Source organism: Vipera berus (assembly GCF_964194415.1).
Source record: "Vipera berus genome assembly, chromosome: 9".
NCBI lineage: Eukaryota > Metazoa > Chordata > Lepidosauria > Squamata > Viperidae > Vipera > Vipera berus.
In genome coordinates, this window is record NC_138212.1 from 7,810,155 (window position 1) to 7,826,635 (window position 16,481).

The window sequence follows — 16,481 nt, forward strand, 5'->3', positions numbered from 1 at the left end:
TGGAAAAATGTTCGGCCCTCCAGCATGTTCACTTCATCCAATCTGGCCCTCTTTGAAAAAAGTTTGGACACCCCTGCTATAACCCAAGCTGTCAAAAATGTTCAAAAGATAAATTATAGAGAAAAAAGGAAATTATTCTTCATCGTGTAACTAGTGTTTTAAATATAGGTAGAAGAGGCAGCAATACCATTTTTAGGCTTAAACTTTCCATAAATATTTTATTTTTACTTCAACAGAGAAAAACATGTTTTACAAAGATTTCAGAATATGAAATCTTTTTTTCATATCCATAATGCAGAGACGCAAACATTCACATGCATCAGTTATACTAACCAAGGTAGTTCTGCCAACAGCCCCGTGTTTGATTTTGATTGGGGAATCTACTGTCGAATGGAGATGTTTTATAGTTCTCTGTCTTGCTTCTTATGGGAGGACCTCAATGCCCAAATCTGATGTACCCTAACCTTCTTGCCAATGTTCCTAATCTTCATGTAAGTGCTATGAAAAGACAAGACAAGCTATCTGGGCCAAACGGAAATACTGTCACACAATCCCCCAACTAATGATGATGATGGTTTATTAAATTTGTGGAATACTGTCATTTGGCTGCAAGGTTACCTTTTGTATTAAGTCTGCTTGGGTGCACATTCTTTTCAAACAGTTTTTTTTTTGCTACCGGAAGCCCTCGACTTACAACAGTTCATTTAGTGAATGTTCAAAGTTACAACAGCACTGGCCATTTTTCACACTTATGACCGTTGCAGCTTCCCCAGGGTCATGCAATTTACATGCCAATCCTTGACAACTGGTTAGTATTTATGCCGGCTAGAGTGTCCCTGGGTCACACGATCATCTTTAGTGATCTTCTGATAAGCCAAGTCAATGGGGGAAGCCAGATTCACTTAACAACGGTATACCAACTTAACTAATTTTACTAATTTAACAACTGTAGTGATCCACTAACAAATCTGGCAAAAAAAAGTCATAACATGGGGCGAAATTCACTTAGCAAATTTGTCGCTTGTGCAACATACGTTTTTGGCTCAGCTACGGTCATTAATTCGAGGACTACCTGTGTTGCAGAGAAGGCTGTCTTTGGGTGAGGCCACAAAGGGCTTGGTCTGAATGGAAAGATCTTCTTCTGCCCAGGACAAATTGAGAGGGCGGATTTCACCCAAACCGATCTCCTCCACCCCCTCCCTCCGTCCGAGCCCCCTTTTTTGTAGTAGTTGAGGGGTGCTGGGTGCCAAGAATAAAACATGGAGGTGACCAAGGAAAGTAGGACTGTCTCTATGAGCCCCTTCCTCAACGGATGCCCGGGGAAGGCAAGGCAGGTTCCCCATCAACAGAACCAGAATTGGAGCTCTTGGGGGTACAAACTTCCCGAAAGACCCCGGCCTCCTCCTCTTGCTGCCACCGCATGCCCTGGACTCCAACCTTCCTCACCCCTGGAGATGGGAAGGCCTGGAAAAAAACTGGAAAAATTGGGGTGGGGAGGAAAGAGGGTTCCCCCATTTTTCCCCAAATGGTTTTGGAAAAAAGGGGGGAGAACTGTTTTTTCCCCATTTTTCCAGGTTTTTTTCCCCTCCAGTCTTTCCCATCTCTCCCCATCACCGAAACTGGGATGCCAATGGCCAGAAGGAGGCAGGCTGTGACCCAAAGACCCAGATGAGTACATCTCCCCTTTGGGGTGGAGGTTCCCTGAGCACTGGGCCTTTCCGCGCTCTTCCCAAGGGTCGGCACTGCCGGGGAAACACGCCCCCCGAAGGATGGAAGCAAGGCCCGGAGCTGCTGGGCTCCTCTCCCGACCGGCTGCAAGCAAGCTTCTGGCTTCGCACTGCAATGAGGTTGATGAAGCCCAAACAAACTGAGTTTGTAGTTTGTAGTTGCCTTTATATAGTCTAACTGCCCTGGTTTTTTTAGGTTTAAAAATATTTCCAGTTAAAAGAAATAAAATCTATTTTCCTTCCATCCTAAAACTGAAGTGAATTCTGCACCAACATCTGACATAGACTGCATTAATCACATGTTAGGGTTTTTTGCTTTCCGGAAAGGTCTGTTTTTATTGAGATACATATCCAATCTTGTTCTTTCGTGCTTCAGGTTCAAAGGTGGGATTCAGCCGGTTCGCACCACTTCGGCAGAACTGGTAGCTAATTTTTTGTGGCCCAGGCCCAGAATGGACTTCTGGAAGCAGCATCCACACGGAGAACCAATTGATCACATATTTGAATCCCACCACTGTTCAGGCTGCATGATATAGAGCCAAGGTACATAAGGATGTGAAGGGTTCTGGAACAAAGGGAAATTGTTTAGTCTAACTGTGGGTTTCTTGGTTTTTGTAATCAGCTTTTGCACCAGAAAAATTTCATGCAAGCTTGGGAAACGTGTACATGGATGGGATATACTGAAGGAGGGAATAAGGGAGTGTACAGGAATGATTGGTTTCTTTCTTATGATGTAATGGCTCTGTTGTCTGACTTTCATTGGCTAACAAAGTTTATAAAACAGTGCTACCAACTTTCTAAGACGTGGCACTTTTGGACGTGACTCTGCCAGCGTTCCACATTGTTGCTCACCCAGCTGCTTAATCTGATCAAATAAAGTGCTGCTTAATGAAGAAGTCTCCGCTTGGGTTATCTGATTAGATTGATACGGTATCTCAAGTTTAAGTAAGGGCCTGGGACCCTACAGCACCATGCATGTATTTCATTTGTATGGTGCCAAACACAACGGGTTCCCCCCCCAGTCTTTCCCATCTCTCCCCATCACCGAAACTGAGATGCCAATGGCCAGAAGGATGCAGCCTGTGACCCAAAGACCCAGACGGGTGCGTCTCCCCTTTGGGGTGGAGGCGCCCTGAGTACTGGGCCTTCCTGAGCTCTTCCCAAGGGTCAGCACTGCTGGGGAACCCCCTTTGAGGATGGAAGCAAGGCCCAAAGCAGCCGGGCTCCTCTCCCTGGCCACCTGCAAGCGAGCTCCTAGCTTCTCATCGCAATGAGGCTAACAAAGCAGCGGCTTCGTCAAAGTGAATTTCACCTGCAGAACAGATCACCATGACGCCAGAATCAGCAACAGGGAGGCTAGAGAAACACCGGAAGAATAGGTACAAGGACACTCTAGCTCCACCCGTCGTTTTCCTGTTGGTTCCAAACTCCAAAAGCACATCTGTTCCTAAAGTGGAGGTGGGGAACTATGGCTTCCCTTATGACTTGTGGACTTCAACTCCCAGAATTCCTGAGCCAGGCCGGTTCCATAGCTGGATACTGTCCTCCCCCACTACCTATTGTACAGACTTCAGCTTCTCTAAATCTCCACAATTACCATCCTGACTGGAAAATTCTAGGAGTTCAACTGTAGGCATCTGGAGAGGATGAAATTTAAAGGTTAAGGCTAATTTTAGAAAAAGTCAAATTAAACAAATGACAGCTGTGGGGAGCATCCATCCAGTGCTGTGCATAGCCAGCTTTCCTGATCTCCTTTTCCAAAACTAGATCCTAGAATGGAAAATGTGGAGTGTTTTCAAACTAGTCTCACAACCCTGGAAATTGTTGGACTTAATAGTTGCCCCCACTATTCATAACATGGAAACAGTCATTTTTCCACACCACCCAAACAAATGGGTCAACTGAGTGTGTGGTTGCTGTTATGTGGTCTAACTGCCCTGGCTTTTTTAGGTTTAAAAATATTTCCAATTAAAAGAAAAAAAATCTGTTTTCCTTCCGTCCTAATGATGAAGTGAACTCTGCACCAACATCTTACATAGACTGCTTTAATCACATATTAGGGTTTTTTGCTTTCCGGAAAGGTCTGTTTTTATTGAGATATATATCAAGTCTTGTTATCAGTGTTCTTTCGTGCTTCAGGCTCACTGGTGGGATTCAGCCGGTTCGCACCACTTCAGCAGAACTGGTAGCTATTTTTTTTTGTGGCCCAGGTCCACAATGGACTTCTGGAAGAGGCATCCATGTGGAGAACTGGTTGTTCAAATATTTGAATCCCACCACTGTTCAGGCTACATGATATAGAGCCAAGTTACATAAGGATGTGAAGGGTTCTGGAACAAAGGGAAATTGTTTAGTTTAACTGTTGTTTTCTTGCTTTTTGTAATGAGCTTTTGCACCAGAGAAATTTCATGCAAACTTGGGAAACGTGTACATGGATGGGATATACTGAAGGAGGGAATAAGGGAGTGTACAGGAATGATTGGTTTCTTTCTTATGATGTGATGGCTCTGTTGTCTGATTTTCATTGGCTAATAAAGTGTATAAAGCAATGCTACCAACATTTTAAGACGTGACACTTCTGGAGGTGACTCTGTCAGCATTCCAGATTTTTGGCCACTCAGCTGCTTAATTTGTTCAGATAAAGTGCTGCTTGATCAAAAAGTCTCCTCTTGGGTTATCTGATTAGATTGATATGGAATCTCAAGTTTAAGTTTACTGGTATTTTGAACTGTGCATTCTTGCCAAAATTGTTCCCCATTTCTATATTCCAGGCAAACAGCTTGCCACGCAGAGTTGAAGCTATGGTGCTGATCAGAGTGCTAGCAAACCTTCTGTTGCTACAGCTTTCTTACGGTAAGAACCTGGACAATGGAGCAAAGGGTGGATCGAGCTTTAGGTGTCTTTTTCGGTTTAAACCTCCAGTTTACCTCCAGTAAACGTGCATGTAATTATTAACTGTAGATGTACAAGCAGGTCACAAGTAGAGAGTGGGTGAAGAAGGCCCTGTTGGTGCAAATGGGGAAGACCATTGCTGTATTTCTAATGATAGTATGAATTGATACATTTATTCATATCAGCAAAACTAGCCAATTAAAAATATATAATCCCAAATATGGTCAGCTTCCTTTCATGTTTCTATTTATTTGGCATCTGACTTCAATAGAGGAAGATAACTTATTAATTAATATAAGTTGCATTGAGAAAAAAGTTGGGGTGTTTTTCAGTGTTAAGGTTGTCTTTATAAAATGGTGTATGAGATGGCCATTGATTTTTGTTCAAACTGGCTAAATAAATCTGTTGGATTTAAGCTAGCTCTCATTCTGTTAGATTTGCTGCATTATACAGCGTGCAATATCTGGGTCAGTGCTTCAGAAACAAATATCAAAATCGGTATGTAGGGATTTTACTGCCATCAATGTTGGCTCAAACTGTTTTTAGTGAACTAAATACTAATCTTATCAACTTCGGATGGATTAAATTCCATTTTCATCAATCTCTTCCGCACTTTCACTCCTTCTGCCCCCTATTCTCCCCATCACAAGAGCATATATTTTGCTTAGCAATGCAGTACAGCAAGATCAGACTCTGGGCCAAATGCTTCTAAATGTCCATCCTTTTTAGAAGCTCATCTGAGCTATTCTTCTTACTTCAACTGATTAGTGTAATCTGGCTGGCAGTGATACCATTAAGTTACTGAGCAGCAGAGAAGTGAAGCAAAATATGCCACAGCTTCTCATAAGACCAGGTGCCTTAGATCTCAGCCATCAGAATGGCTCATGCTATTCAGAATCATGATCTTTAACCTATTTGCATCATTACTGGAGATGTGAAGAATATTAATTTTTAGATCTGAAGCTGGAAAATCAAATATTCCTTTCTGTTTCTACTTAATTTATCTTGGATGGTAAACCTGAAACCAGGAGTTACTCTTTATGTTTGCCATATGTCCTGATTTGACTAAGATGATCCCAGTGTTTGGCTCCAGTGCAAGCACCCTAACTGGTGTGCAAAAAAGCACTGGAAGGTATAGCTGTACAGACCTGCAAAGTCAGATTTAGCCATCTAGAGGTAGTCCTCAACCTTACAACCAAAACTGAGCTCAAAATTTCTTTTCCTTTTTTTTGGTAAGAAATTATTGATTTTTTACAATAACAACCTTAGTGCCTGGTGTACAGCATGTTGGTGTACAGCATGTTGTGTACAGCCTAATTCCCGCTCAGTATTTCAATCATTCCTAAAACTTTTCAAATTTAATTTGTCTTTAAAGTTCAAACTTTTCTTTCACTTTCATCATCACAATATTTTTACACTTTGTATCTTATCAAAAAAATACTATATTACTTATATCTCTTATCCCACTTATTCTTAAGCCCCTTTATAGCCACAGTTATTTAGTAGTTAGCCATATTCAAACAAGTGTTTGCTCGTATAATATTCTGTTTGGTAGGGCGAGTCAAGTCTCTTAAGCCCATCTCTAATCTTCTTCCTTTGCCAAATTGTTTTCCAGATTAATATTTTTGACTTGTCAACAGTTCTTGTATTTTTGTAGTTGTTGTTAGGCGTAGAGGATACATAATACGCAAGATGTATGCTTTTTGTCTCCCAAACAGTGATTCTCCTAACAGAGTCCATTTTGTTAAGTCTTCTTTCTTCTCAGGTTTATTTTGACATTCTAATGCATAATGTATCTTTTCCATATTTATTGTTGCATTCAAATCTTGAGACTTTTTTCTTATTTGTTTTAAGTTATAATTCCCTTCATTTGTGATTTTTTTTTCTAGTTCACATTCTGTTATCTGATTTGCTTGTTTATTCTTTACCATAATTCTTCGAGGTGACTTCAGACCCATCTAGGCTCCCCTGGCAGGACGAAACTAGCCGTGGGGAGCGGAGGTCTGTCCTCACATGGCCAGGCGCCTCGGGCGCAAAACTAGAAGTCTCAAATTTCTGATTGTTCAAGTGAAAAATCTGTTTAGTGAGTTTTGTCCCATTTTACGAACTTTCTTGCTACAGTGGTTAACTCAATCACTACTATTGTTAACTTAGCAACACTGTTGTTAAAGGAATCTGGCTTCTTCATTGACTTCGCTTGTCACAAGTGATCACACAACGCAGGGACACTGCAACTGTCATAAATATGAGTCACATGCTAAGCATTTGAATTTTTTTCACGTCTCCGTGGGAATGCTGCAATGGTGATGTGAAAAGCTGAATAGCGTCAGCAGTTCCGATGGCTGAGGTCTAAGGCATCTGGTCTTATGAGAAGCTGTGGCATTTTTTGCTTCACTTCTCCGCTGCTCAGTAACTTTCTTCAGTGCCGTAGTAAATTTGAATGGTCACTAAATGAATTGTTGTAAGTCAAGAACTACCTGTATTAATAACTAGTTCCTCTCTGTGAAGGGAGACTGAGTGGAAAGTGCTACACATCTGTCCCCAGCTTTGCTTGTTCAAGCTTTCAGATTATGGCCTTCCTCTTGCAGCTTGAAGGTATATGGAGCTCAGTTCCCAGAATTCACCATGCTGGCCGGGGACTTGTGGGAATTGAAATCCATACATCTTCAAGTTGCCAAGCTTGAGAAACACTGGTTTAATGGGTTGACAGTACAATCAGCTCATTGATACTGTAGTTTATAAGGTGCTCTAAAGACCCTGCTTCAAATAACGACGATTCTGGAGTGAGAATTCAGGGCATGATAAAAGTGTCTGTTTCACTTCCCTGTTGAATAACTCAACTCTCCTGTTTTGGAAATCTTATAAAACATAAAAAAACACAGATCACCAGGATTAATTTTTTTTTTAAAACTTAGTTTTCATCAGCGTTTAGCCAGGATTGAGGGACACATTCTTATATTCTCTGCAAAGTCAATAGTTTAGCTAATGAGTGTGTTATGGGTCTATTCGGCTCCCACCCTCAATACTGGCTTAAACTCTGACGATCTCAGCAGACGCTGACGAAAGCTAAATTTTAAATAAATTTTTAGTCTTGGTGATCTGTGTTTTATTCAACTGGTTTGATGCTGTGTCCCAGTTATCTCTTACCCTCCAAAATTAGTGTACTGATAGAAACTTTACCAATGAAAGCGATTCGGTTCTACTCCACAGCCAAACACTGAACTTTTTTGGTTTTTTTCAGTACAAAAGTCTTCTGAACTGGTCATTGGAGGTGATGAATGTAACATAAATGAACATCGTTCCCTTGCACTCTTGTATAACTCTACGTCTATGAAGTTTCACTGCTCTGGGACTTTGCTCAACCAGGAATGGGTGCTCACCGCTGCACACTGCGACATGTGAGGGCATTACAGAATGTGGAAGGGTTGAGGGAGATTGTGTTTAGTTATTCAGATTATTAAATAATATTTTTACTGACTTCTCTGTGCATTTTAAATGAGTGTTTTGCTGTTACTGCTGTTGCTCCTCAAAATCATATCTTCAGCAATGCTGTTTATATTTATGGCTGAATTTCCATCTTCTTCACCACAGTATTCATATCTTTCCTTTTTTGGGGGGGATATAATAATAACAAGAATAACAAAATCTGGAACATTACCTGAATACCATCAGCAATCACAAAATCACCACAGTTAATTGCAAAAGGCAGCTTTACTTGGAACATCCTGTGACAATCCCTTTAATACCATGGAACCACAAAATTGACCTACTCCAGGTCCTTGGGAAGGACTTGATAGGTGGATAAAAATACCAAATACAGTCTAAATTTCTGACTGACTGTGCAACTAACCAGAAAATATTAACCATATAAAACATAAAAGATTAAAAGATGATGAAGTGTAAGGCTTCTCTCTCCCTTATCAAGGCCTGGGTCAGGCACTACATTTTAATATTTCTTCTAAACAACAGCAGAGTGGGCTCCATCCAAATTTTGTGTTTGTCTTTATGTATCCCACCATCTTTTGAGACAGGCTGGGTTGAGAGAGGATGTGCGCAATACAAAGTCATAACATTAGTACCGTAACCACATGGGTTCCATCTTTAAAACAGTCATCTATAATTTATAAGTGCAACATTCACACAATACACATCCAAGTCAAGAAAGAGATGGATTTATACTACATGCTTAGCTTCACATAGGTGAATTTATGCTTCAAGATTTTGCATAAACAATGGAAATAGCTTATTCAATCACCCTGAATAAATTTCTTGAGTGAACCCAGATCTCTAGGACATTGACAGCAACTCTTCCAGGTTTCAGGCAGGTTTTCCCCCCAAACACAATTGGAGAAGGTAGGTTATGGCCCTTTCTTGTTTGGCCCTAACGATCTCGCTTGAGGGACAAAATGAGGTCAAGGACCATCCCAACTAATATAGAGTTCACTTTAAGTTGTTTTTGTTAACTTGTTATTTTTCTTCTAGGGAAAATATGCAGATATACCTTGGTGTGCATAACAAAAAAACCCCAAATAAGGATCAGCAGACAAGAGTCCCAAAGGACATGTTCTTTTGTCTCAGTAACAAAAGCTATACCCTGTGGGACAAGGACATCATGTTGATCAGGCTGAACAGTCCTGTTACCTACAATACACACATCACGCCTTTCAGCTTGCCTTCCAGTCCTCCCAGTGTGGGCTCAGTTTGCCGTATTATGGGATGGGGCGCAATCACATCTCCTAATGGTAGGTATCTCTGTCTATACTTTGAGACGCAGCTTTTGATGTAACATCAGCCAGGTCTAGGGTCCCACTGTGTCACCCATGAATATTGGAATGTGGATGGACAATGGGATTCCATAAGATTCCATTTCTTCATCAGTCCCATACCCACAAGGTCCTTGGAGTAAAAGAAATAAGTAAGGAACTGACATGCTGTATAGTTAAAAAACAACAACCATAGGATCAGGTTTATTTATAGCAGTGCTGTTGGGGATCAGAAAAGTCCCATTAGCCTGGCAGTCTTGCGTGGCTTCATTACCTTTAATAATGGGGTGTTTTGTGTTTTACCATGGCCATTTTGTAAATGGAGAAGTCTCCCTCGAAGGATATTTTCAGAATATATTTACCTCTTGCTCTGAAAAGTATGAACTCAAAAACATGGCCTATCCTTGGATGGATATAAAATCTCGGTGGATGGTTGCAGAGGACTTCTTCCTTTTAAGTCCTGGTGGTGCAGTGGTTAGAATGCAGTATTGCAGCTATCTCTGCTCCCAGCCTGCAATTCGATCCTGATGGGGCTCAAGGTTGACTCAGATTTCCATCCTTTTGAGGTTGATAAAAGGAGGACTCAGATTGTTGGGGGCAATATGCGGATATTGTAAATCACCCAGAGAGTGCAGTATATAGGTCTAAGTGCTATTGCTAGTAAGGCCATGGAATTATTAGATGCACACTCAACTTTGGCTTATGGTCATCCACACATTCAAATCTGCCAAGGTAGGTAGATCTTGCAAGGCCAACTTGTTTTTGACCTAGGCTTCTACCAAATAGGTGTAGCTAGAGCAGACAAGTCACACAGCCTTGGTAAAAGAGCTGGGAAATAATTAAGGACTCACACAAATAATTTTCAACTAACCACTGAGGCACCACAGTTGTTGTTTTTTTTTTAATACATGGACAACCAGTGAATTTAAAGTAACAGCAAAACTTTACTGCTGGCGATGTAAATTTGCTGTTGCTCATATGCACAAATACACACATGCACACATCGTTAGACACATCCTTCTCAATTAGGCTGCCAGGCACCAGCTATATGGACAGAAACTCCTAAGTTGTGGGTCCAAAGATGACTCAAGGAATGGGTGAGCTTTAGGACCCCTTTTTATCCTCAAAAGTTCTCGATTTGTTGATTAGCTGGGATGGGGGTTTATTCCATATTCTCAGGCTCAAATTTGATTGGTTCAGATGACATTTTTCCTCTGTTTCCTCAGACTTATTTCCATCTCATCTGTCCTCCCCAAGGGATCTTTTAGACAAGATTCCTGGCTTTTTGTTTTTGTACACAATATAAACTTATGGGTCTGCTTCATCTTCAGATATGGAAGTTTCAGTATGCTGGCTGAGGAATTTTGGGAGTGGAAGTTCAAAAGTCTTAAAGTTGCCAAGTTTGCAGACCCCCATTCTAGGTCATCTCCAGGAGATGCGACATCAGTTGTATGACTTTTGAACTAGCAAAAGCCCCACTTTTCCAACAAAGCAATCTTTGCGTAGAGTGCCAGAGAAATTTGAGAAGCGTTCAAGTGCCCACCAGCTGATTTAATACCTATTAATATCTTCAAAAAACATTTAATTAAATCTGTTTTTCCCAGGAGTCCCTTTGAATGGCTTTGAAAGACAATACTTCCTACTCCCAGGCAATGAGATCAGCTCCGTTGGTTGGAAACAATGGAAATTATAGCTCTATGCATCTAGGTGGTAAATTGTGAAAGGTAGAATTTTGCCTATTTTTTATTTTTTTCAGAGACTTATCCTGATGTCCCTCATTGTGCTGACATTAAGATATACGATTATTCGGTGTGTCGAAATGCTTACGGAGGATTGCCGGAGAAAAGCAGAACATTGTGTGCAGGTGTCCTGCAAGGAGGCATAGATACATGTCTGGTAAGATGATCTGTTTAAGATAGACTCCTAAAGAAATGATGCCAATTTTCAAAGCTATGACAGAGATCTAGCCTTGAAGGCATCTTGTAGAAACATGCAAAGTAATGGCTTTTTCTAACTCAAGTGCCTTCTAGGTATCTAGATTTCCAGACTTCCCAATACTGGTGATTCTGGTGGGGGAAACTCAAGGAGTTAAATTCTTCTGCAAAGATCCTGGATTGGGGAAGATCAAAGTGAAACATTGGGGGCTATATGTGAATGGACGATGGGAGGGAATTGCTTGCTCCACTTCCCATTCATAGATACGGTAGTAATGTTTCATGTTTGATTTTTCTCAACAGGCTGACTCTGGGGGACCCCTCATCTGTAACGGACAATTGCAGGGCATTGTAGCTTGGGGGCGCCATCCTTGTGCCCAACCTCATTTGCCTGCCTTCTACACCAAGGTCTTCGATTATACTGACTGGATCCAGAGCATTATTGCAGGAAATACATTTGCGACTTGCCCCCCATGAAAACTTTTGAAAAAGTTAAGAGGAGAAAATGTAACATATTAGTAGATCTCTTCTATATTCCTAACCATATTCAACCGCATTGGAATATATTCCCAGGCAGTAAGCTTTTTTTTTGACTCAAATAGGACTGCCTTTGGAGTAAGAAATGCTCAAAATAGTGCTGCAGGGATCATGTTTAATTTCAGTATAAAACAATCTCAGTAAAATAATTTTGAAAATATAAATCAATCAATTTCCAAGTTAACTCTACAACAACAAAAATTCCCAGCAAAACAACAATAGATACAAAATTGAGAATAGACACTTAAAGATGGAACGTAACAAAACAAAGAAACATGATTTAATCCTAGTGGGTAAAAAAATCACAACAATTGGGAAAAAAAGAACTTATCCCTTAAGACTGCAAAATAAATCTGAGGACAAGAAAACAGATTGGATAACATGGACTATAGAGATGTCGGGAACATCAGAAAGAAAGGAAATGATAAGAGAAGTGAACAGAAAGAAAAAAACTTTCAATAATCATGGAAAGGCAGAAGCCCCGTACAAAGGCACTTCATCTGATTTACTTTTTGTATGTACACTAACATTTATGAACATATGGAAAAACCTTTTGACTCAGCAAAATATATTGATTAAGAAAATACCGGACAAAGGCAAAAGACCAAAGTGGAAATCTAGAAAATAGATGATGGGAACTACAGAGAGAATACTTAAAAGAAACATTTCTTTGAATATGGTTAAAGAAATAGAAAAGATTTGGAATATCTATGTCACTCTAAGAGGGATGAATCCCCTAAATAACATAGTATGCTGTTTTCCCCTTTTTTATACTATTTCTTAATATGAGTAATATAAAAAAGTTGAAATGGCTTAGATAAAGGAAATGTTTTAGATATTTAAATGTGATTGAATTTCAGAAAATTATAATGGATAAAAAATGTTTTGAATAAGACTTAAAGGACTAAATGACTAGATGTATGAAATTATGGTTAAAAAGAATAAGAAAACTTGGAAACAAATATATATTAGCTTAAGAGGGATATATATTTTAAGTAATATGATATTTTTTATGTTTCTTTACTTTTGCTCTCCTTTCTTTTTTTTTCCTTCACTGTTTTACCTATTCCTTAAGAAATGTAAAAGTGTGAGATGGTTCATATGGGAAAAATAGAGTTAAATTTTTAAATCTAAATAATTTTTGGGAAACTTTTAACCAGCAAGAATACTTAGAATCTTCTGGGAGAAACAAATTTAAATAAGAGCTGTAACAAGATCTATGATAAGGCAATCAGAATGATTGGATAGAAAAGAAATATTATATTGATGTGATTATTTTTAGGAATATTGGGGAAAATATATATTTAATTGTTATCTATCAAAACAATAAGAATTGTATTAACTCAATGTTTGCAAAAGAGGATATTTTGGGGAAAAGAGGAAATCAATTAAAACTATTAAGTGGATTATGGATTATAGAAATCAATTGTTAGTGATTGTTTTACAAATGTAAACCCAGACAACACACTGTTCACCAATTATTAACTGGTTTATGTTTCAAAAAATCAATAAATTACAAAAAAAGGAAAAAAAAGAAAAAGTTCTGACCTTCCTACTAGAGCGGGAAATTGGAAAAAAAAATTTTTGAAGGACGGCAATGAAGTTCACAATTGCTTAGGTTCATATAGGTCAGGAAGCCATCACCAAACCAACCTCTTCGATTGCCTAATGCAATGTGTAAAGCCAACTGACGTTTGTTCCTGCCATTTATGGATTACTAGCACAGATCAGACTATTACATAACCTAAACTGAGCTAGGATTGATTTTGCTATTACTGGGAACTCGGCTTCCATCCTAGGTTGCCCTCCTTAGGCAGTCCTTTAACAGACTCATTCTCGGATAAGTCTACCTTGGTCCTTCCTTTCACCTACAAACCAAATACATGGATCTTAACCTCTTTAATTCACTAATATGTAACGTAGCGATAATCATCTTGGATAGATTTTTGACCCAATGATGACAGGTGCAGTAAGGGCTATTAATCGTGAACGCTTCCAAGCTGGGGGAAGTACGGTCCAACTATCAGGTGCAGGAGACGCCCTCGTTTCTTGCTTGTGAGTACCCCAGCGGTATCTATTGGGCACTGCGAGAAACAAAATCTTGGACCGAGATAGGTTTTGCTCCCTCTAGCAGAGCTATTTATGCGCTGTTATCTAAGGCAGGGATGAGAAGCCATCAAATACATGACTGGAAAAGAACTGTATATTTAACTTTTATTAACACTTCATGTAAATAAAATTAAGTCAAACTGAGTGTCTGGCCCAGCTCCAGGAAAGCTGCATCCCAGGACGTCATTCAAGAACTAAGCAAATCTGTAGAGCCAGAAAAAAAATAAGTTAAGCTCCTGGATCTTTGCGTTGTATGAACCCAGCCAATAATGCTTATGGCCCAAGATTACAAGCATAGGTTGTATTTTTAGGAATAGCTAAAGGAAATCAAACATGGCCAGGCCACACAACCTTGCAAGTACCCCCACCCCCCAGTTTCTTTGAATGTAGTATGACTGATATGGAAAAAATGGAAAAGAAACTCTTAAGAATATGAATAGATGATATTTTCAGTCAATGTGTAAGAAAGTCTCTTTCTTCCTTGCACCCATCAAAAATACCCCCATTTGTTTATGCAAATAAAAGCTTGGCTAAAAATATGGTCTTTTTTACAAGGCAAGAATAACATTGTGTTAGGACTCCAAAGAGCTTCAAAAACATAGTTCTCTACCAACAGGACTTCTGGGGCAACATTTATGAGATCAGAAGAAAAGGGGGGGGGAAAGCCAGCTACAAATTTGTTTCCTACCTTTTGTGTGTGACATGCAGTCCACAGCTGGCCCATCAGGCGATTTCTGATTTGTACATCAGAATGGCTGCTTTAAATTCTAAGGCTAAGGCATTGACAATAACATTACACAAACCTCAAAAGAGAGAGGTTGGTCTGCCAATTAGAACATTACTTGTTTTCTAGCAAATAATCAGTCTTTTTTGGAATCTCTAAGAAGAGATTCCTAGATGGATATTTCATGCTGTGGCTGCTGCTAAAAATGCTAGCGCTATTTTCCTGCATGGGTCTTCCCAGTCTCACGGCAAGTCTCCTAGGGGACGTCCCATAGGATCTAGCCAAAGCACACCTGAAGCAGCCCAGCAAAATATGCACAGCCATGTGGAGTTTGCAATGTGGAAGTTTTGCTAGCAATGGCAACTCTATACTCACAGCTGACAAATTGACCAGGGGAAAGTGATAAGCATTAGGCAGGAGCCTAGCATTACATTGAGATGCTTCTCCAACTGAAAGGTTCTGGAAGAGTATTCAAATGATGCTCAAGAGATTTCAAGTCTCCTAAAACACAAAGGCATGCCGAGGAGATCAACCTCTCCAAAACACAAGACAGTGCTCTGGAGAAGAAAAAAAAAAGCAAAATGCTGTAATTCTCTACTACTGACTGCTCGTGGATGGGTAAAGAAAAGTGGATTTACCTAAGCAAATCTTGGAGAGTTGAGGAGAGATGTCAATCGCAGAAGAAGCTATGCAAAAGCCAGCTCAGATCCATCAGTTCAATCCGAGTTAGGGGGTGTATTATTATTTTTTGGGTGGTGGGGGCAAGGCCTTCTGAATTGCTTCAGGGGACTCACAAGTACATACATTAGTCTTCCTTTGATCACCGTTTCTCAATAAAAGTTATGCCATTAGAACTGTAACTCTTCCATACAATTATGCTTCTCAATTATGTCCTGAAAGAGAGGGACAAGAAATATTTTGAATACAATTCTGAATGGAGTTTTTTGACAGTGTGGAGTTGGTAATCAGTTGTTTCCCAGATGTACTGGAACTGCAACACCCATGATTAATATGCCAGGGATTCTAGTGCTTTACTCCTAAGTATTTTGGTCTGACCCTTCATGGCTGACTCACTGAAAAGGGGGAGATCTTTTACGGAGTGTCTTCCTTTGCCCCCAACTGGTTTCTTGTACAAAAATGCTTCAGCCAGACTTGGGTAATTTACTTACCCAGAAAGAAGGGCACAGGGATGAGTATACTTTTTTATACCACTGACAGACATAGGGATCAGAGCCTTTGGCATTCATAGCTTTCTCACAGCGATGGAAATCTACCAGGGAAAAAACAATTCCAAATGCATCTAATCTAGGATCCAGAAGAACCCGTAAAACAGAACTGTGTATAAGCCTGAAGAATCTACAAGACTGTGTATTGTCCAACACCTGGGGCTCCAAAATAAAATGAACCTCCCTGTAGCCACCATTTTGCCCTCTAACGCATCCAAATATAGTGGTGGGATTCAGCCGCTTCGCACCACTTCAGTACCACTTCTGGAAGCAGCATCCACACGGAGAACCGGTTGTTCACATATTTGAATCCCACCCCTGTTCAGGCTGCATGATATAGAGCCAAGTTACATAAGGATGTGAAGGGTTCTGGAACAAAGGGAAATTGTTTAACTGTTGCTTTCTTGCTTTTTGTAATCGGCTTTTGCACCAGAGAAATTTCATGCAAGCTTGGGAAACGTGTACATGGATGGAGGGAATAAGGGGGTGCCTTTCTTATGATGTAATGGCTCTGTTGTCTGATTTTCATTGGCTAACAAAGTGTATAAAGCAATGTTACCAACTTTCTA

General features: G+C 40.0%; 1 protein-coding gene across 1 annotated transcript; it reads left to right on the forward strand.

Annotated features, from left to right (window-relative positions):
• The first annotated feature begins 4,285 nt into the window (after positions 1 to 4,285).
• LOC308672336 (serine protease VLSP-1) lies at positions 4,286 to 14,499 on the forward strand. Its single transcript, XM_081335165.1, has 5 exons — positions 4,286 to 4,580; positions 7,861 to 8,017; positions 9,102 to 9,361; positions 11,139 to 11,278; positions 11,620 to 14,499. Exons 1-5 carry the CDS (start codon positions 4,529 to 4,531, stop codon positions 11,791 to 11,793), a joined length of 783 nt encoding a protein of 260 aa, XP_081191291.1. The 5' UTR covers positions 4,286 to 4,528; the 3' UTR covers positions 11,794 to 14,499.
• Positions 14,500 to 16,481: the final 1,982 nt, after the last annotated feature.